Raw genomic sequence first — 23,074 nt, forward strand, 5'->3', positions numbered from 1 at the left:
CTGAAAAGCGCCCAAGATGCTGCTATGCCCCGTGAATCGTGGGCTCTAAAGGATCCTGATAAAATGGCATTTTCTCCATCTGACCTGATCCCCTGCACTAACCTTCGAGAAATTGTAATTGGATTAACAGGGCTGTGAGGTTCTATTGAACTAATGAACAGTTGGTGGGAAGTGCGAATGTACTTTAATCAATGTACCACTTTAAGGCACGTACGGGACAACATAACCTATCTTCGGAAACTGACGAGAGACTGTAAAATCACATTGTTCACCCCAGGACTTGAACCTGGGACTCCAAGGACGCTAGTCAAGTGCAATATCCATTCAGCCATGATATCCCCCTAATGGTTGGAAGAACATCACAGGATTTAGGTGTTTCTTTTTCTTAGCTAGGAAATCAGGTCTAGGGATCAAGCGGACTCTGTCCTTCTCCCAACGAATATGACCCGGTCTCACCGTGGTGCATGAAGCAAACTACGTCTTAGACTTGAAGCTATAGTCAACAAGAAGGCTGTCTTAATGGAAAGATCAAGAAGGGAGCAATTATGTATGGGTTTAAAGGGGGATTTGGCTAGGGCACCGAAGGACTCTTGGCAGGTTCCAATTGGGGAAGAGTCTTCGGCTGGGAGGAATCTGTTAAGAAGAAGGATCTTGTTAGTCTGGTAAGGACAGCTGAATTGAGGTAGTTTCCCTATTATAGAAGCCTGTATGAATGGCTGCTATGGTTGACCAGTAACCCCTTATAAAAGAGACTGATAAACCTTCGTCAAATAATAAAGGAAATAAATCTGCTATCTGACTTAAAGAGGCAGAAATTGGATCAATTTGTAAACTGCCACATCATCTGAAGTATCTCTGGAGTCTAGAATCATGAGTGTTCTAATTATGATGTATATTCATGCATTCATTGTTTTCTTAAAATTTCAGTGAGCTTCTCTTGTTTACAAATGACATTATGCAAATTTCCTGTAGAAAAAATTTTATGACACTGATGGATTTCAATATAGTTACGATTAATTGGACGATTGATTGGATCAATCGTAACTCTTTGTAAGACAGGGCCCTGGTTTGAGAACAAACCTGTCATATCATAAGATATAACCTTTCTGGTGGAATCCCCAACAAATCTAGAATTGTCTTTTCTATCCTTTTCAAATAGTTATTTTGGATGGAAACCTCTTTACACAGCACTTGCTCAACCCTTTTGATAGTTGTTGGATTGCTGCAAGGTCCATAGCGACTTTTTGATATCATACGAGGGCTTCATGATCAAACCAATGACATTTGCATAGTAATGAATATCGTACAGATGATGTGGAGCGTTGTGGCCCTGTGGATTAGTCTTCCAACTTTGTAACAGAGGGTCGTGGGCTCGTATCCCAGTCATGGCATAATTACCTTTTTTTTTTATCCACATTGCGCAGCACTCAATCCAAGAGAGATGAATGGGTACCTGGCAGGACTTTATTCCTCGAAAACCCAGGGTAATAATATCCAGGTCTTTGGACATAATGTGATATGTGCTAAACAAGAACTGATTTATTATCATTAACCAATTCCTAATGAAAGTTGCAGGCAAAATATATGAGATACCATATTGGCCTTCAATTTGATGTAGGCAAAAAATTGACCACCCCTTGTACACTTTCAGAACCAGTTAGTTGGATCAGTTGGTAGAATGTACTTCTCACAAACAGGTGTGGGGGGGGTATTTGCTACCACCCTGTTCGGCGTTCAACATTTAGAGTATAGAGCCTCATCGGTCTGGAGCTGCACAGTGGCTGCCGGGCTCACAATAAATTGGGTAAAAAGAATTTTGGAATATTTCTAAACTCAGATTTCTATTACGAACATTAAAATATTATCTTAATCACAATCCCTGATTGAGAACTCTGGGATTGTATGGGAATCTTTATCATTGGAACACACAGTAGATTTATGTCCTAAATATTTCCAAGGAGAAGCTGATATCATTGTGGCAAGTGTGGTAGAAACTGATGGACAATAGCAGCAATTCTTAAGGGTTCACCACCCTCAGGCCTTGGTTTGAGATCTCAAGACTGTCTGAGCATCCAAAGACCACTCCATAAACCACATCTACAAGTTACTTCTGTCATTGCTTTATAAGCCAAAAATAGTGTAGATATATACCTCAGAATTATCCACAAAACCACAAAATTATCAAGAATATTACTAGGTCTACATTCTATACAAGTGAACGCAACTTTGTAAGTAACCCAAGTTTGGCAAGTTTTACCATTATGCCTGTATGATTTGCCTGGTATGATTTTGACAACCTCATCCATCACCACTATTTCCTCCTTTCTATGTTCTTCTGATATGAAAGGGTTGTTTTTTTTTTTTTAGCACATGAACACATATTGCTGTGGACTTGGAACAGATTTCAAATAATGAAAAGTAAAGGCAAAGAAATAGTCTTCTCCCTACTGCTTGTGGGGAAGGGTTAGTGTTAGATTGTCATAAGTCCCAGTTATGAGTGGGGGCCCTGAATTTGGTGCATTGAAAGAACGCCTGGCGGCCTCGTCCCCCACCATGAGGATTCCTATGACTTTCCCAGCGGCCCCTTTCATTCCTGGCGTCGCTACCAGAGCGAGGGAAGAGGGGGATGACCCTTTATGTTCATTATAGGTCTAGGGTATGGAGCTAGAGCTAGTGTATGGAGGTCTCTGGTCTGGGCCTGGCCCTGGACTAGGGCCTGGCGGACTAGGTCTACTCGAGGAGAGCTTATAAAATGTCTTGTCAGCTGTGGTGCTGGCTGAAAAAGACTTGTCCAATACTTCTTGAAAGTGTCCATGAAACAAGTCCTTACCTTCGCAAGGAAGCTTATTGAGAATGAGAAGTCCAGCTCAGTAGCTACCCCTTCTCAATCATCTTGAGAGCATCTAGTCTTTAGCCCTCCTTGCCCTTGTGCATAGCAGTGTTGATTGTTGCTTGCTCATACTGGAGATCAGCGATTTTGTGACTCTAGCAATAAGTTCTTGTCATTGGTAGAGACTCAGTCCAAGCCGCTCAGCCTCACTACGAGCGGATATCAGATACCCCTAGTACATCGCGAAAACCATACCGCTCCGGGCGGCCACGTCCAGCGCTGCAACTGTAAGCTGATAGTCGGCTGAGTGGTAACCAGTGCCGCGGCGAGGGTTACGGCCCGATCTAGTCTTCCTCGCTCCCGCATCCCCGACACGGAAAGCAACGTCCGGGGTTGAAGGGATGCACAAAAAATCCTCAAAGTCTTGAGCGGCAAACCGATAATAGTTCGAGACTTCTTTACTGATGGGTATAAGCCGAGAGTGTTGCTTATCTGGGAGCGGACGTCCCGAAAGCAGGATCTATATACGGAGCGTCCATCTTGATCGCAGACGGACGAGTTCAGGCGGAAGATTGACTTCTCTCTCGCTCATTATTCGCTACGCTACTGGTATACTGTTTTCGGCCCGAAGATGAGGGCAGTATTTAGAATGCATGTTCCCACTAGTCGGAGTATCGCGTTTGAGTAAGCCAGAACTCTCTCGTACCCCTAATGGTGAATCTCTTCGATTGAATCCCATTTGCTGGGCAGCTTTCAGGGAGTGCAAGGAGCTGCTATAAGAATTTGATGGGGGGAAATCGCCCCCAATCTCTTCTAATGAATTGGGTCGGTGGTAATCGAATTCCGAATCAGATTCTCCCACGATAGAAAACTCCTATTATCTACGGCTAGTACGAGGCGAGTTATCATTAGCCCCAACTCCGCGATCTGTGTGAGGCGATCTAGGCCTCTCTCTCTACGTCTAGAGCATTGAATTATGGTCTAGAATGAGTCGAGTTTTCATTAGCCCATTGTCTCGGGCGGCTCGGGGTCGGGATGGGTCGATTGCAGCACCCGATGGGGGAGGATCGCCTGCAAGGCTTCCAAGATCCAACTACTACAATTGTTAATAATTCCTCTTTATTATTATTTTAAACCGCATGTACGTAGAATAGATCTTAATTCCACAGCACTGTATGAACTCCTGCACAATTCTACAAGTACGATGATACACCAACCTGGTGGACTGTACTATAGATAACTGATGATGACCCGTCTCGGTGGGGTCTGGCAATGAATGGACTGACCGGTCACAATCCCGGGCCAGTCGAAGCTTCTTATAAAATATAGGGGTTGTAGTGGGTCGTTAACTCGAGCCTGATTGTCATTAGAACACGAGTGGTCATCGCGAGGCTTCTTCTTGCCCGCCCTACTCTTTGATGAGGAGCTACCCCAATCGGAATGAGTGTAAACAGCCTCTTCCGATTTATCCGTACCCTTGTCTACCTCCCGCCTAAGGGGCTGGGTGTCTGATTGTGTAGTGTCATTAGCCGGCGTTGTCTTGGCCGGGTTATAAGTGTTAGACTTCTTATTCTTCGGCTTTATCTTGGCCGCCTTATCATCGTGCTGTACTGTACTATTATTTCTCGGCTTTGTCTTGACCGAGATAATGGCCCTCAGCTTTATCTTGACCGAGTTGATCTCCCCTTTTTATTGAGATCTTTTGGGTTGGGGGAGGCTTGGGAATTAATAATGTTTATTTCAGTTATTTCTTCAGACATCGTGATTCATAAAAAAAAATTGCGCGATGGCTAAACGTTTCGAGTGTACTCAACGACGTCGCGGTAACGAAAGAGGAGGCTTATATGTGGCGAGGGGGTTTTATGGGTCTCGTCCCGTGACGGGTTTCCCAGGCTATCTGATTGCAGTTAGCCTCTTTCGGGGAGTTTTTTACCGGTGGCTATTCGAGTCAGGGTAACGAATAGCAATTTGATGAGATGGTATAGGTAAGTATAGCGCAGTGTAGTAAATCCACCTTGTTAGGTGCTCAAGGCGCTCCTATATTACCCGGCTAAGCTATGCGTTCAGAGCGCACACAGCTTCTTAAGGAATTACTTGCTACCGGTACCCATTTACCTCACCTGGGTTGAGTGCAGCACTTTGTGGATCAGTAAATTAATGGTTGAGAATCTTATCTAGCACCTACGAGCAATTTCTAGTCTTCGGTAAAGTCTTCTTTTTGTAATTTGTGCATAAAATTATGAGCTTTGTGGAACCTTCCCCAATGATCTAACCTTTGATAACCGATCAATCTGAGCCTTCATGAGATGTAATGCTGTGGTCCTCTCATTTTTAGCCCAGAATAGGAGAGCCTCTTCAAGAGAGCTTGACCACCCCTCTACGATATTAGTATGGCCCCGCTTCTTCTCCAGTTCCTTCAGATGTACCAAAGCTCTTTCAGCTACCTGTGTAAAGAAAATCAAATATTACAAGAATTCTTTGATATTGCATTTGCACTGTGCACTTCTATTACAATAAGCAACAACTCGTGTCAATTAAAAGTCAAAGTTCTGAAAATTGTGTATAATAATAATAATTTAGGGTATTTATATTGCGCACATATCCACCTTGTTAGGTGCTCAAGGCACTCCTATATTACCCAGCTATTAAGCTAGGCGTTCATAGCGCACACAGCTTTTTAAGGAATTACTTCCTACCGGAACCCATTTACCTCACCTGGGTTGAGTGCAGCACACTGTGGATCAGTTTCTTGCTGAAGGAAATTACGCCATGGCTGGGATTTGAACCCACAACCCTCTGTTTCAAAGTCCGAAGACTAATCCACTGGGCCACAACGCTCCACTACAAGACTTCATAATTCTTACCTGAAACCTTCCAGCATCTCTTGCCCACTGAACCTGTGTCTTGAGGTGACTTGCAATCCCATCATGCAACTCTCTACGCTGTTCTTCACCTATCCCATCATGCACTAGTTGAGATAAGGTGGATCTGAGGGCAAGGGTCGGCTCATTGAACTCAAAGCTGTTATTCATCAGGGGGAGCTGTGAGGTCCATGTGTCAAACAGAGGCTCGCTCTCCATACTGCGTCTGCTGATGACAGTATCACGGCAATACATTAAAACAGTTGACTACTGAACTTTCAATTTCCATAGGTGATGGTTTAAATCTCAGGGGGTGAAAATATTAGCAACTGATTGCAAATATCTGAGACAAATTTACAATTTCTATATCAATTGTAACTGGAGTCATGAAGAAAATTGATATTCACTACTCGTTTCAAGGAGATCAGCGAAGTGATTATTGCCATAATTTGCCAAGTTTATGACCGATTTATCACCAGAAATAAATTACAATCGAGTGCAAGTCTCTTGCAACACCCAAATAATGTATTTTGTTTTCCATAGAGCAATAAAATACTGATTAATGGATAATCATAGAATGTTGGCAAATTAAGATTACTTTGGGTAACTATTTAATACATTCTACTTGATTCCCATCTTAAGAAGACAAGAGTTTTAACTTTCCCTTGAAGCAATTGCCCTTACCCCCCCTACTCTGGTTGTGTCAATACATCATTTCAATTCATTAGACCCTTCACAAAAGTTTACAATGCTGCCCAACTTTGGCAAAAGGAAGCAAGTGACACGTCAGTCAACTTTGAGATATTGTTCTTGCTGAAACACACTTTGCATGTTGCATGTTCAGGCAAAATTTGGGGAAGAAATCATCGTTCTACGGAAAGATATTGAAGAAAATATGCTGTTAAATTGCATTGACGCCTACGTCATTGCTCATTTTCAACAAATGATACTTTTGTTTTTGAAACTTGCTTCCTTTTGCCAAAGTACGGCAGAATAGTTCCAAGCTGTTTCTTTTAACCAAGAATTAAAATCTTTAAAGGACAAGTCCACCCTAACAAAAAGCTGCTTTGGATAGAAAGAGAAAAATCAGACAAGCATAATGCTGAAAATTTCATCAAAATCCGATCTAAAATAAGTAATGACATTTTTAAGTTTTGCTGAATTTCACAAAACAGTTATATGCACATCCTGGTCGGTATGCAATGAGGGGACCGATGACATCACTCACTCACTATTTCTTTTGTATTTTATTATGTGAAATATGAAATATTTTAATTTTCTCCTTATTGCCATGTGAAAAAAAATCATTCCTCCATGAACATGTGGGATTTCATTGTTTTAACATTTTGAGGTTCAAACAAGAGGATACTATTTGTCAAATTTGTAAAAATTGAAATATTGTATAAATCGAACAATAAAAAACAAAAGAAATAGTGAGTGGGTGACATCATCGACTCTCTCATTGCATAACACTGAATTGTGCATATACCTGTTTTCTGAAAAATAAGAAAAACTTTAAAATGTCATAACTTTCTTATTTTGCATCCGATTTTGATGAATTTTTCAGCGTTATTCTTGTTTGATTTTTCTCTATTTATTCAAATAAACTTTTTCTGGGGTGGACTTGACCTTTAAACAAGATTCCTTATAAATCTTACTTGAGTATGAAAGGAGCTACAACACTGATCTCCTGTAGTCCCCTGAGACTAGTCATGAGAGGGTATATCCTTTGAACACTCTCCAGACTGACATGGGCTAGAAGATGGGTCAATCCTGTCATGGCTCTCTCTATGGCTGACTGGTAGAAGGATTGGTCCTTAGACTTGAGACTACACAGAGCCCTGAACACATTCTCATGGTAGCCAAATGAACCCTCAACAGAGCTGTGGAATGGAAGTTGTGGTTTGTATGAAGAGAATGTGAGATAAGGCATGACCAGTCTTTGATCTTCATTTGAGGGAAAGTTACTGATTTTTCTCTGAGTCATTTGATAATACAAACATGCTTACTATGGCATTGTGTTTAGATATTAAGATAAACAATATACAAGGTTGATTCCAAATTAAACTCAAGCAGATTGTATGAACTTTTGCATTAAGATTAGTCATGGTCTTTTGTGAATGTATGAAAACTATCAATGTTCTCATCAGTGCATAAATTATTCCAAGACCATTGCAGGCCATGATCCTAGATGCCCAATCAACTTGCCTCAAAGCCATCTCATTGGCATTAGAGATTGCTTGGGTCCTTTATACCACTTTGTAATAATATAGAAATGTGCCCTGTAGATGGTTTAAAATTAGATATGAGATTTCACTCTTGCCATGGGTGTCAAATTTATAGTAACAAGTGGAATGCCTCTGGCGGTCTCACCTTCATCACGCAATTCAATATAGCAGCAGTGCTGACTTTGAAAACTACTATAACTCGCACAAGATGTTCAGTGATACTTGATTACTCATATTTTCCAGATTTAATGAACTAGACCAACATACTTTCAAAGTTATGATGGTAATTTAACAAATACCCCCAAGTTGGCCAAAGTTCATTGACCCTAAATGACCTTGATCATGTGACCTGGAACTTGCACAGGATGTTCAGTGATACTTGATTACTATTATGTCCAAGTTTCATGAATCGAATCCATAAACTTTCAAAGTTATGATGGTAATTCAACAGATACCCCCAATTTGGCCAAGTTCATTGACCCTAAATGACCTTTGACCTTGGTCATGTGACATGAAACTCAGGCAAGATGTTCAGTAATACTTGATTAATCTTACGTCCAAATTTCATGAACTAGGTCCATATATTTTATAAGTTACGCTGTCATTTAAAAAAACTTAACCTTTGGTGTTGACACCGCCACCGTCGGAAAAGCGGTGCCTATAGTCTCACTCTGCTGTGCAGGTGAGACAAAAACACATTCAATAATTGTGAAATCAACTCTGAAAACGGGTTTCCTTTTTTGTGGGACACACTGTATAGTAGTTAAACACACCTCTCTTCTAGATCCAGGTCCCACAATCCATTCCTCCAAGCTGCTTCATACTGGTATTCCAGTAGACCCTGGCCTCCCTCACACTGTTGGCCTTGGGCCTTCTGTCCAGCTAAGTAGGTCTGGAGGATTCCTGATAGACCAAAGTTCTGCATAGCCTGTTTTTAAAAATAACATGGCAAGATAAATCAACCATTTTCTTGCTTTCCCACTGCTCTTTGCCTTATTTTATTATGTTCTCAGCTCAATTGTTAATCTTTTTTATCTTCTGCGATGTTTTTTTTTTGGGGGGGGGGTCTTTCATATGTTCAGTTCCCATTTCAGTTCCATTTTGGGGGATTATTCTCTGGACTTTGAAACAGAGGGTCGTGGGTTCAAATCCCAGCCGTGGCGTGTTTTCCTTCACATCCACATTATGCTGCACTCAACCGAAGTGAGGTGAATGGGTACCTGGCAGGAATTTGAGCTACAGCCGGGGCAATAATATCCAAGTCCTTTGGAAGCACATAGAGACGTTATTCATAATGTGCTATGCGCAATACAAGAACTATTATTATTTTTGGTATGTATATTGAGATTAATATTTTAAAAGTTTATCTGAATGGCATCTCTTTCTACATCTGAAAAAAATATTCTTTGCTGATATTTCTAAATAGTCCTTATTCCTCCTTACAAAGTATATAGAATGATTGGTATAATTGTGGAAACATTTTCTCCATTAAGTACATTTTGAGAGACATAACATTTAAAACAACAACCATAAAATCAAATGGATATTTTAAATTTCTTTCAAAGATGTAATCAACCAATAAATTGATCTAGATGATATTATTTAAGAATGACAAGATTTCTTCAAGATACCTGTAGAAGACCGAGTTGTGTTGCCCCAGAAGTAGAGGACTGCATCTGAAGATCATAAGCAGCTAGAGCCTTACCCCATTCACCTTCATGTTCATATGTATGGATCCTGTATCAAGAAACCAAAGACCACATATTTACCTTGGTTACCTTGGAAAAACACTGAAATCAAATATTCATACTGACCTTGAAATGAAAATTTGACAATCATTGACCTTTGAAAAACAGAATGTAAAGCAAAAGGCAGAAACAACTAGATACTGCAAACTTTTTGCTATAAACTACACACCAATGACCTTCACCTGCTCATGAGCAAATTTGTTATTGTAATTACAAATTTTGTCTAGGTTTAACTTAACTAAAGGTATCACAATTAATCAGCCCATGAACACAAAGCTGTGCATTTACTATTTGTCAAATACAAAAGTTTAAGAAGGTACTACAATATTTGTTAACAGGAAACTAAAGAATATGATACACCTACCTTGCACTTGTCTCCACCAGCCTGCCTGCTCCACACCCATACACACTATCAGGTTCTCCTATACTTCCAAACGCATCCATTAGAAGAGATTGGAGGTTGATGCCCGTTTCCATGGAGATGGATGCAAGCGAGATGGATTCCTGGGAATCCTGGGTGAAGGTTTCTATTGGTCCTCCGCTCCGTGTCGGTGGATTGGCCATCCTATAACAAAAAACAAATATTAGAAATTCTATATATCTCAAAAATTGACAAGGCCATGTATAATAAGAAATACAGAAGACATGTTTCTCTATTAAACAAATGAAATATTAGAATTTCAATGGCTTATAACATCAACTTTAATGGCTTATAACATCAGCTTTAATGACTTATAACTTCAGCTTTTTCAAACTTGGAATAAAATCTTATTCAGACCTGTCAGGACAAAATTCTGCAACATTTTTGTGCAAGATGGCATTAAGCTGTTGTTCTATCAGATTTCCAATAACAGTAAGAAGAAAATAAACTTGATCAAAAGTATAATAAATTTGATGGCATCATAATTAGCTCCTCATAACCTCAAATAACATGGCTCATGCCATCCTAATGAAATCACTGATGTCATAAGTTTCTCTCCCCTATTTTTTTTTTTTTTGGGGGGGGATTTCTAATGCACCGTGATTAGAATACATGAGGTAACGTAAACAGATTGTGTTCCTTGTATCATACCTCAATGGATTGTGTATTGAATCTTAAAATACTTGACTATTGTCTAGAGCGTACCTTTGATGATTGCACCATATTTCAGAGTAGAGCAAACATGTAAAGTGAGCTTCACACATCTGAGCAGCCTGAGCCATCTGAAGATAATCTACATCCAACCAGAAATTATTATCCCACGGAGTCAATCGAGATGTCCTATAATTCATTTTTTAAAAATCAAGATAACAAGATAATAATGGATATAAAAATTAATAAATTTCTTTAACTGAGACAGATAGTCATAGCCTATTAGAGAAAGATAGAGAAGCAGTAATACAACATAAGATATTAATGTGAATGAGATAGTGGTAAAATAATATCATACCTACCATAAACTAAGTAAGTAGGGGGGTTTTCACAAAGATTTTAAGTATGGCTTAGAGTTGCACTTAAATGCCTAGTTATGTGCAGTATAAAAGACATGACCACATTGGTCAGATCATGCAAATATAAGTAAGTAAAGAACTTTTAACTTTTGAAGGTTTCCATGGCAAAGAAGAATAGTGTAGTAGGTTTCACGGTACACCATGTATCTTTCTTGGGCAAATGACGACAAGAACACACTTGTCGAAACATCAAAATTGGGTGGTCCTTTTCAGGACCAACATTTGCCCAAGAAAGATACATGGTGTACCGTGAAACCTACTACACTAAAGAACTTTTGATCTTACCTACTAGATCTTCCTTGTGTCCTAAGATAGTGGATTGTATCAAGGAGCGTCTTGATTGACCTTTGACCCAAACCTTGGTTTCTCTGATCTATAATAATGAAATAAAAATGCAATGACATTATCAACCTGAATCAAGTTAGAAATTAACAATGACGGTAAATCATACGCTTTCTTACTATCACAGAAGAAGATTCAGGCAACAATGCAACTGAAGCAGATCTGGGTCCCATATGGTAACTTTGCCATTATGTCAACTATCATGGAAACCTTGATTTTGATTAGCTGATGAGCCTGTTACAATGGTAGTTACCATAATGGCAAAGTTATCATAATTGCAAGGTTTTTTTAAGAAACATGCTGCCTCCTTAGAAGGAATTTGATGAATGCCCCAAGACCCCGAAACAAAAGTCACTGGAGCATAATTGCGGCTCAGAGGTCAAGCATCCACCTCATGATCATAAGGTTTGGGGTTCAATCCCAGGCCAAGCCATTTCAAAGACCTATAAGCCTTGTTGGCACTAAGCATTTAGACTGGATAAGGGTAATGATAACATAGTATGGCATGCAGACAGAGAAGTTTCATAAATAACCGACCAATAACTATCCAATGTAAAATCAAAGTATAACAATTATCATTATCTTCATCAAATGAACAAGATAATCACCTAGTGATCCCGGCATAGGGGTAGGAGCACGACTGTTGATGACCGACTCTGTGAATGTATTAAACACTCCTTTGATCTGCTCCGAGAGTGTCTGTCTATAGAGGGTGTTATCAGCAGTCAGAATATCATGGACCAGGTAGGGGAATACCCTCTCAGCAAACTCAACCTGAACGAAAAGATGGAAATGATAAATGACTCACTCTCCAAAACTAAATCATCTAGAACATGAGATCTCTTTAAGGCTGTCCATTGTTGGGTCATATACTATTATTTCAAAGTCTAAAACAGCTTGGAACAATGCTTGAATTTTTATGGTCTCATTAAATTTTGAACAAGACAATAGTAAAACACTTATGAAGGAGAATTTATCCCATGTCATATCTTATAAGTGTGAATAAATTCTTGCACAGTTAAATTTTTATAATATGATAACTTGCAACAACTTGTGTTGGCTAGTTTTCAGGATGTTTTTTTATTCTTTTGTTGCAATCATGTATAAGTGTTTGCGGAACAAGCTTGCAGTCTGTGGCTATTGAATTAGAGACAATGGCCACAAGAAGGGTTAACCCATTGACCACAGCAATGTTTACATCCTACGCTTAGTACAGGCATCATCAGGTTCTGGTTTCAATTGGTTAATCAAATCAAGTGTTGCCTTCAATTTTCACACATGATTACAACTTTCCATCTTACCTTAGCCAGACAAACTGGTTCTAGCAGCCTTAGGATCTCATCTCTCACTCCACCACTCTTGATCAAAGCCACCGTCAGGTCCTTTAACCATTTATCATGACTCCCTCTCACTGGTTGCCATAGCGACTCGTCACCAACATGCCTTACGAAGGCTTCATCAGTGGTGTCAATAGCAGGTAGTTTTATCATCTAGTGATATTAACAAAATAAAAAGAAAAGTGGAATATGTTAATGATAACAGAGCTTTTCAGCAAATCCTGAAAGAAATATCTATGATGGAAGAAACAACAAACCAAATAAGGTACTTTTGAATCATGTATTCTTGTCAACAAGATTGTACATGTACATCTTTACATCTTTGAGTCTATTAAAGATTACTTACCATCAAATGTGCAGTAAATATCTCTCTTTCTTTAAGGTAACTTGACTCTTCTGTCTCTTTCTTTAAGGTAACTTGACTCTTCTGTCATTACATGTCCAAATTACCCTACTGGTAGGGATTATTTCCCTTTCTAAACAGCAAACTGAGATTCTAGTTTCAATAAAACTATAGTGAATATATTCATTTCATCTTTAAGAGAGCTGAATCAACTAACTTTTTGCAACGAACATCAGAATGCATCTGACTACATACCTTGTTCTTGGATGATTTGAATGGATACAGATAGGCCAAGAGGGTATCAATGTTCTGAGCTTTGTACTCCTCATAGAATATCTGCCCACTCCTTGTACCCAGTAACATCTTCAGACACTTGGCAGAGGCTGCAACTACATCAACACTGTCAAAGATAAAGAATAAACTTTTTCTACATTACACAGAGTGCAATGAATAACAAGTGGAATGCCTCTGGCCGTCTCACCTGCATCACGCGGTTCAATATAGCAGCAGTGCTGACTTTGAATACTACTCTAACTCGCACAAGATGTTCAGTGATACATGGTTACTCTTATGTCCACTTTTTATGAACTAGACCAATAAACTTACAGAGATATGATGGTTATTCAACATGGCCAAAGTTCATTGACCTTACATGACCTTTGACCTTGATCATGTGACCTGAAACTCGAACAGGATGTTCAGTGATACTTGATTACTCTAATGTCCAAGTTTAATGAACTAGACCAATAAACTTTCAAAGTTATAATGGTAATTCAACAGATACCCCCGATTCGGCCAAAGTTCATTGACCCTAAATGACCTTTGACCTTAATCATGAGACCTGAAACTTGCACAAAATGTTCAGTGATGCTTGATTACTATTATGTCCAAGTTTCATGAATCAGATCCATAAACTTTCAAAGTTATGATGGGAATTCAACAGATATCCCCAATTCGGCCAAAGTTCATTGACCCTAAATGACCTTTGACCTTGGTCATGTGACATGAAACTCTAATAGGATGTTCAGTAATACTTGATTAACCTTATGTCCAAGTTTCATGAACTAGGTCCATATACTTTCTAAGTTATGACGTCATTTCAAAAACTTAACCTCAGGTTAAGATTTGATGTTGACGCCGCCGCCGTCGGAAAAGCGGCGCCTATAGTCTCACTTTGCTTCGCAGGTGAGACAAAAACAGTCCCACAATGAAGGTGGGAAAGAATAATAATGATTGATCTTTGATAATGAATAGGTTACTATATTAACTGTTGAACGTTTAGACCAGATGACATTTCTTAATGTTAAATTTAAATAACATCAAGCAGAAAATGTTCTCCAACTTGACATATGGCTTGCTCAATAAATTAGCTACCCCTTTCTTACTGACATTTGTAGTTTTCAACATTTTTCCAATTATACAGGGATTAGTTTCTTCAAAATAGACAAGAACAGAATCAGGTAATGACTTTACATACAGAAATCAATGAACTGTCAGATCATTAATATCACAATTTTTTAAGACAATTCTGACAAACCTTTTTTTAACATAAATGAATTTCAAATGAACTTCATGAAGTAATACTATAATTTTAAATGCAAATATCAAACAATCATCTCTGATATAATAACAATAATAATATAGATCTTTGATGTAGTACAGTTACTAGATGCATATACCCTACTATGTTTGAAACTTGGAGTAATTACAATCATAATGATTTTAGTTTTTAAATTGTGTTTATGTAATATGCATCAGAGAGAACAATAATACTCAATAATTTAAGCAAATTACATTAAATTTAATCATACCAGGGATCAGTAAGGTACTCCTTGAGTAGATGAAGTATAACTGAATTCCTACAGCTGATAGGATCATTGTTGTCACTGAATCTCTTCACAGCCGTTGAGTAGCTGGCTCCATGATCTCCTCCACCCCATTTCTTGAGAGCGATAACAGAGAGATCAGGAGATCCAATCTCACCGAGGCATTGACCTATTATGAAATGTAAGATCATACGGAAGAGTTATATTAAAGGTAAATGCTAGTTTTGGTAACGATATCAAAGTGAGTTCGTACAGAATCCAATGAAATGACCACCAAAGTGTCTGTTTGTATAAATAAAATGCATGTGCCAAAGGATTCTGGAAGAAATTGTGTAATTGCTGAGAAATCAGCAAATAAGCACAGGATTCGGGTAGAGCGTCGGGCCCGACGCTCTAAGCAATAATTATACATTGTCCCATGTGTGCTTATATGTGTTGGGGATCTTCGGTGTGAACATTTTTCAGCGTAGATTTCAAGATTTCACAAAGTTCAGTTAATGTAACTGTACCAGATCTAGATCCTGGATGATATACTGACAATTAAGCCTTGTTTTACAGACTTTCTCATGAAATAAGTGTTTACTGCAATTACTGGAATTTCTCTTTAATGAGTGGAATGTCTCTGACAGTCTTGCCTGTATTAAAGGTAAGTGTCAGTTTTGGTAACGATATCAAAATGAGTTCGTACAGAATCCAATGAAATGACCACCAAAGTGTCTGTTTGTTTAAATAAGAAATATGTGCCAAAGGATTCTGGAAAAAATTGTGTAATTGCTGAGAAATTAGCAAATAAGCACAGGATTCAGGTCAAGCGTCGGGCACGACATTCAAAACAATAATAACACACTGTCCCAAATGCGCTTATCTGTGTTGGTAATCTTCAGTGTGAACATCTTTCAGCGTAGATTTCAAGATTTCACAAAGTTCAGTTTATGTAACTGTATCATATCTGGCTCCTCGATGATATACTGACAATTGGGCCTGGTTTTACAGACTTTCTCATGAATTCAGTGTTTACAACTACTGGCATTTCTCTTAAAGTGATTCAATATAGCAAATTTTGAAAATAACAATTGAAAAATCATTCACAAAAAACACATTCATATGATGATAAAATACTATTTTCATTGACCCTTTTAAAAAGATTCATGAGCAAGTAATTGTTGGTAGACTGACGTTTAAAAGAACCAGAGTAATTGTTTGTTCCATTCTCAGAAGGTCATCACCCTCAATATCTGTGGTAAAAAAATTAATACCTCTATCTTTGCAGTGTACTGTAACTAAATTAGCAAGAGTCCATCTTAATGCTTAAATGCTATCAGTAAACAATTGAGTAAAAAAAATATTTTTCAGCTAAAACAAATTAACCTGGTGAGGTATGATTGCCCTGATTCCCTTACAGACTTAAAGCAACAAGGAGTTTACAATGTTTTGATGAAATCTTTTATGAAATGATTTTCATTGTATCTCTGCATCTCTTTACCTGCTGCTTTCTGTAAAGCAGAAGCTTGGCCATCTTGGTTGCTATGGTTACTATCACACAATGATACCAACTCACAGATGAGTTGCGGAAGAACACTCTCTGCAGCATTTTCTATTTAAAAAAAGTAGAAAGAAAAAGTCTATGAACACCAAAGATTAATACAACAAAGAAGAATAAAAGAACCAAGTGTTCGGGAAAATAATTTCCAAAATGTACTGTTCTTCACCATTAATCTATAAATTTTCTGAAAAAAAAGTGATACCAAACTAACCCACACTGTATATTGTCTTTCACTGACTGTGTTGACATTATAAAAGCTAGTCCTGTAAATATGATTTGAGATTACTATAAACAATATAGTGTATACATATACTTCTGTATGACTAGACTATAATTATATTTACAGGGGAAAGTACTTATTTTGCTACTTTGTAACATTTCATAATGTGGTATGAATTAACCGAGGAGCGAATAAGTATGTTGTCATTTAACCGAGCATGTCATAAGACTACACTTCTCATAACGTTGCATTGTGGGTAAGGAACGGGGCCAGATTGAGAAGGTTACTACATGTACTTGAGGTGGTGCTATAGAAAGCTGTGGGTTTGTATTGGCTTTAAAATTGAAATGAAATGCAATCATGGAGCATAACTGACCTGCACACATAGAGACAAGCAAAGCGAGCTCGGCCTTCCTGGATGCAAGCTCATGATGCAAACTATTCAGCCCCTCCAAAGTATGATTCTTACTATGCTGACCACCCCTCATTAGAAAATGGTTGATCTCCTGTAAATAATGGAAGCAATCGACATTGACAACATGATCAACAATTTGAAAGATTTGTATACCTTAGAAAGTATTAACTGGGAAGTCACAGAACTTGAAATCTTGCAATGGTCAAACAGGTAATGTGATTCCACTCAATTCAACTCATTACTCTTAAAGTCTTTGCTTCATGGACACTTCATGGACAACTTCTTTAAAACAACCCTCTGTGGTTCTATAACAATTTACCTACACAGATAAAACATTCTTAATCAATTAACAAAAATAGCATTTCTTCTATCATTTTAAAGAGCTAAATAGTTGCTCATTTTTCATCCATTTTCTAGCTCGATTGTATATTTCCCACCATATTAACTCCATAGTGTAGTAAATGACAGAAACAACAATTCTATGTCAAATTTATTCTTGCCAAAGCACACAGCCTGATGTGAGTAGCTTTTATCATCACTTTAAAACCTACATATTTTATGAAACAACACACTAATACTTACAGACAAAAGATTTTTATCTTCCTGTCTGCTTTTGATCTGTTCCAGGACCTTCCTAGCTTTCTTGAGTTCAGTCTTGTCTGGGAGAGGGTTGGTGTCCAGGAGTGCTGCCTCAAGCTTGTCATGGTTCTCAACCACCAGAAAGTCTACAAGAGATAATGCTTGCTTGCTGACATCACCAGGACTTTTGCCAACTAAAGGGACGACTGCACCTAGGATCACCTCTATATGCTTGCTGAACTCCTAGAAAAACAACAAAGAACAAATTATTGCAATGAACGTAATAGTCTCTGTGACATTTTTGTGATCTAGTGACACCAAAATCAATGCAGATATATGTTATAACATAAAAATCATGCAAACATTGACTAAGTTTAAAGTTGGTCCCTTAAAACTTGTGTTACATGTAGTTATTGCAAAAACAAGATATTTTCAGCTTTATGATGACCTGAGACCTTTGATAAAAAAATCCAAAATCTAATCAGATCGTCCCTTCAATATACATACATGAACCATATTTGAAATTGATCCGTGAAGTGGCTCTCCAGTTAACCCGATGATGACACATCTAATAAACTCCATGATCTTTGACAGTTGACACTGAAATCCTCGAAGCTAATCAGATCATCTGCACTCCTATATGCATACTTGGGACAAGTTTGAAGATGATCTGTGAAACAGTTCTGTAGTTTATACCCTGAGATCTAAACAAGGATGGACAAATGAATGACCCCCTGAAAATAATGGAACCATCTAGTGTATCATCATGGTCGAAGGCATCCCATGTCATGCATTCTTACCTCTGAACACTTATCCACAGCCTTCTCACTGATATGCCTCAACAGATCAAGACAAGGTAGAGCCAATGATGATGATCCCTCCATGACTGATGACCCGCCCTCCCCTGCCCGATGGATGGTATGGACCAATGTATAGATCAAGTCCTGTAGGACGTGGACCCAGGATGCTCCTACCTTGGTATCGAGATCCTTGATCAAGAGAAGACCAAAGAGACGATACGCCAGCAGGAGACGGCGTCTCTCGTTGGGTTGCTGACATCGCCACATCCGCAGGTGAAGCTCGAGGAGAACTTTTTGGATACTATCCTAGAGACGGAGGAGAGTACGAGGTATAGTTTGAGGATGGGAGATGCACTGAATCATGCTAAAGCGGAGGGAGGGGTAATATTGCGTCGAATGTGAAAACCAGAGTGAAAACTGGATATAAAACTTCGGAATCTTGACTGATTAACTCTCACAATTATCACATTTTAGAGCTGAAAAAGGAATCAAAATCTTTTCTTTACATACAAATCACATATATTCTTGTATTGAGAACTAGATCCAAGAACATCTTTGTATAAATTCCAGTTGGGCTACACCCATTTCGTCTAATACCCATTTGGTTTTATACCACTAGGCGTATTAGATTACATGAAATGTTTATGAATGGAATAGTCATTTCCAAGAGTGCAAAATGACTATTACATGAGGTCTAAATTGGACAATCTGGGCATTAGACTAAATGAGAATATTGTCGCACGCACCACGAACCTTCCTCTCTGCGCACTTCGATGCGAAAGTTATTTTGGCAGAAAACGCGTTTAAAGAAAAACTTTTCTAAAACCAGCAATAAGTGCACCTACAAGAAGAGCAATTTACCGGCGTCTTCGTTCGATAGTTCAGATTCCAAAGTTTCATCCTGTATCTTTATATTTTCTTGATGTGAATTATTTACGTTACAGTGGGCATCGTAACAGAGCGGACGGTTCTTGGTGAAATCGCGAGGCACAATAGCACACTGTGTCTATCTCGCAGAGAGGACGGTTCGTGGTGCATGCGACGATAGGATTAAATGGGTAACTTAACTTCAACTCAGGTTTAAAGTTGTGGTTTAAGTATGGGAAGCCAAAAGTATAAAAAAAATTCAAGTTGTACATTTCTTATGTTTACTGTGCTCTTTTCCTGATTCATCGATGGTGAAGACAATAATCTATATATACTTCCTAGACAATTATGAATGATTTCAGAGCCAAATGAGCTGAAATATGATATCTCTACCATTGGTGATTGATGTAACAATTGGCTTCCCATACTTAAACCACAACTTTAAACCTGAGTTTAAGTTAAACCTGACTTCAGAATACAGGCCTATGGGTTTAGCTCACTTGGTATTAGACTATCTGAGAAACAGACCAATAGCTTGTAGACCAAAATGAATATAAACCTACTATTGACTATACTACTTACATGTGTCTTTGCCAGGACTGAGATGAGAGTGAGAGAACTACCCCCGGCATGACAGGTTGTCAGGTGATCTAAGGTGGCCTTGATCATGTATGATGTGAAGAAGGGTGGGTCAGGTTCAGGGTCACTAGGGGTCATGAACTTTGAACTATGGCTAGTCTCTGTCCAAGGCTCATATAGCATGGTGAGAAGCTCAACGACAATCAGGTCCAAATGGGACTGGATCCAGGCATTCAGGGTCTGATAAAGTAAAGAGTGAGAAAAATGGTAACTGTCTTGAAATGAAGAACTTCCACATACCTTACAAGTAATGTACATGAATTTCAAGGCATGTTGAAGACAAAATGAAAATGATTTAGTTGTAAAGTAATAGAACAGATCAAAACAGTCAAACAAATACACATAGACAGACAGAAACTTTCACTTCCCGCTTGCTAACATGAATAATTACATTGACTGCAAATATTTATTTATTGTTATGGAATATAAAATCATTATTACAAATATAAACCCTCCTTCATATCTTAATATCCAGTCTTACTGTTTTCCACTTTTTTCAACTATCACAATTTCTTACAAAACACAAAACTTTTGGACGCAGTACGGTTACAGTGAAACCAGTGGCAAATAACTCAAGTACGTCACAAAACCAAAGTGAGTTAAATTGAATTTGCATGAAGTGTCGCCCTTCCCTTCTGCTGGGGTCCACAGCCAGATTTCCAGCAATTGCTGGAGAAACGGCATCCCTGATGCAACACTTACCTCTTGTCCTATAGTCTTCTGCAGTTCCTCCAGACATTGTACCGCCCACGCTGCCCTCTCCTTCTCTTCCTCAGCCTTCTCACTATGCTCTGTAGACTGAGCCAGGAGTGGTAGAAGACTAGCTATGGTACGAGGGAAGGAAGATTTCAAGAGTTCCTTCCAGTCTTGCTTCAGCTCTCCTGCGATTGATTTCACCATGTCTATCTTCTTCAGTGTGACTAGGTGAGGTATGATGGTCGTATGGTGCTTGCTTCAAGAGATGGATTATTAACAAATTAGCTTAATTTAGCAATTCAAGAAAACACATCTATTCATTTTTACTTTACATCATGACCTACCTAAGCCATGATGATTTGAGAGTATTACACATTAAGGAAGTCTGGGGCCCGTTGCAGAAAGAGTTGCGATCAAACGTGACTCAAAAAATTTTGCACAACTTGATTTTCAGCCAATGAAGCACCCGTATTCGGGACTTGCACTTGATATTTTGACTTGCGTTTAAACGCAACTCTTTCTGCAACAGGCCCCAGATGTTGATATTTTATGGAATATAGCCCACGGACATGAAACTGCAATCATCAATTATTATGTTGATGCAACATGCATCATCTTGGGTTCACATGAAGCACCATGGACATCCCTGATACTAGTAATATATGTAAAAACAAGTTGGAGTTAGTGCAAACATTGTTGCCCTATGCAATAAAGACACATAGCAACTTGAATTCTCTGCAGAGGCAATACGAGCATTTGATAAGCTGTTGAATCATATCTGATTGATATAGCTGTACAACGTATATTTTTGAAATACACACAAATGACCATGCCATACCTCAGGAACTCTTGAGAAGATGAGCATCCCAGAACACCATAGGGGAATTCCCTAATGTCATAGCTCTCCTGAAGCCATTGATGAACTAAGAAACCAAGGTGTAATGAAGCTAGATCTTCTCCACTGCTACAGTGAGTGATACCCTCAGCGATGCAGCTCAATACCTACAACACAGGATACACAAGTCACAATTCTTTTGGCATTATATTAGTGGATATGAGTAAATTTAGGTGCAAAATACAGCTAGATCTTGTCTACTGCTACAGTGAGACATATCTCAGCTATACACCTCATCACCTGTAACAACACAGGATATGCTATGCAAAATATAACATTTGATTGTCATTAGATTTATGGATATTATTTAGGCAAAGGTGTCAAATTATCTGATGCAACTGTACCAATTCATTTCAGAACTGAGATCATAATGGAGATCATAAAAGCAATTAAGGATTTCTCATGATATAGTAATTACAAAACTCAACAGTTGATCATACATGTAGATGCAAAGCCAGTCATAAAATCATTTATCTGATCCATCAATAAACATCACATTACAGGACTTTTCCAATGCCAACTCAACTTTACTTGAGAGAAGTCTGACAAGAGATTGAAAATTATAATTTTCCCAGTCAATTTATCATACCATACAATTTAATCAATATGATGAATTTGTATAGCTATACACTACCGTAAGTAACGGTGTATTAACCGCACCCGTGTATTAACCGCACCCCCAACTTTGGACTAAAAAAAAAAAAAAATACTTCTCACATTTACATGCATATTTGAGGTACGAAGAAACAAAAACTAAGTTTAAGATTTCAAAGTTAAGTATCCAAAGAGATTACCGGTAAATCTGCTGTTCTTTATCAATTCATCTACAAATGTTAGAAAGAACGGTCCCGCCAATATTGGCCACTTACACACTCACTCACAGTCACAGTGTACACACACACAGAACTGCCATTTCATTGCAAACTACATACAGTAGCAGTCATGCCAATACATCTTATCAAATTATGATCTGTGTCTTTCCCAGCGTAGGAGGAAGAAACATTCACATTTCTTGCATCACAACCTCACAATCACTTTCAGAAATTTGATGTTTTAGCATGAATTTTGGATACGGGATTACAGGAAAGTTCAAGAAACAAAGAAATTGACATTTTTTTCCAGTTGTTTTTTACGGCTTCGTGCCGTCTCTCTCGATCTCGTGCGTGGTTTACATGGTATCTTATGAAGAGCAAACAGGAAGGAAAAAAACGAGCTGGCGCGAAACGGAACTTTTAATAGCGCCAGCTTAAGTCGCACTAACCATATTACAACGCAATCTCTAAGCTCACTCAACTCCCGCTCAGTGGTGACAAAATTTTACCGAGTATGCTTGGCGTCCCTTTTAACTTAGCCAGGGAACTTCACTACTTTGAATTGAGAATAAAGTCAAAATTAGTGTCATGAAGGTGGGTGC

General features: G+C 38.5%; 1 protein-coding gene across 1 annotated transcript in view; it reads right to left on the reverse strand.

Annotated features, from left to right (window-relative positions):
• LOC121413403 (serine-protein kinase ATM-like) overlaps nt 1-23,074 on the reverse strand; it is a 61,900-nt gene that overhangs the window by 12,703 nt on the left and 26,123 nt on the right. The window contains exons 27-45 of the mRNA XM_041606207.1: nt 21,604-21,767; nt 20,772-21,021; nt 20,013-20,249; nt 18,564-18,869; nt 17,767-18,006; nt 17,146-17,275; nt 16,490-16,600; nt 14,992-15,175; nt 13,436-13,580; nt 12,802-12,990; nt 12,109-12,274; nt 11,444-11,531; nt 10,794-10,928; nt 10,032-10,232; nt 9,551-9,656; nt 8,693-8,847; nt 7,350-7,574; nt 5,695-5,917; nt 5,104-5,274 (exon numbers count right to left, since the gene is read on the reverse strand). Of these exons, the coding sequence (XP_041462141.1) occupies nt 5,104-5,274; nt 5,695-5,917; nt 7,350-7,574; nt 8,693-8,847; nt 9,551-9,656; nt 10,032-10,232; nt 10,794-10,928; nt 11,444-11,531; nt 12,109-12,274; nt 12,802-12,990; nt 13,436-13,580; nt 14,992-15,175; nt 16,490-16,600; nt 17,146-17,275; nt 17,767-18,006; nt 18,564-18,869; nt 20,013-20,249; nt 20,772-21,021; nt 21,604-21,767 (3,426 nt within the window). The remainder of the gene's footprint in view (nt 1-5,103; nt 5,275-5,694; nt 5,918-7,349; nt 7,575-8,692; nt 8,848-9,550; nt 9,657-10,031; nt 10,233-10,793; nt 10,929-11,443; nt 11,532-12,108; nt 12,275-12,801; nt 12,991-13,435; nt 13,581-14,991; nt 15,176-16,489; nt 16,601-17,145; nt 17,276-17,766; nt 18,007-18,563; nt 18,870-20,012; nt 20,250-20,771; nt 21,022-21,603; nt 21,768-23,074) is intronic.

This window comes from Lytechinus variegatus, chromosome 4, assembly GCF_018143015.1.
Source record: "Lytechinus variegatus isolate NC3 chromosome 4, Lvar_3.0, whole genome shotgun sequence".
Taxonomy (NCBI): domain Eukaryota; kingdom Metazoa; phylum Echinodermata; class Echinoidea; order Temnopleuroida; family Toxopneustidae; genus Lytechinus; species Lytechinus variegatus.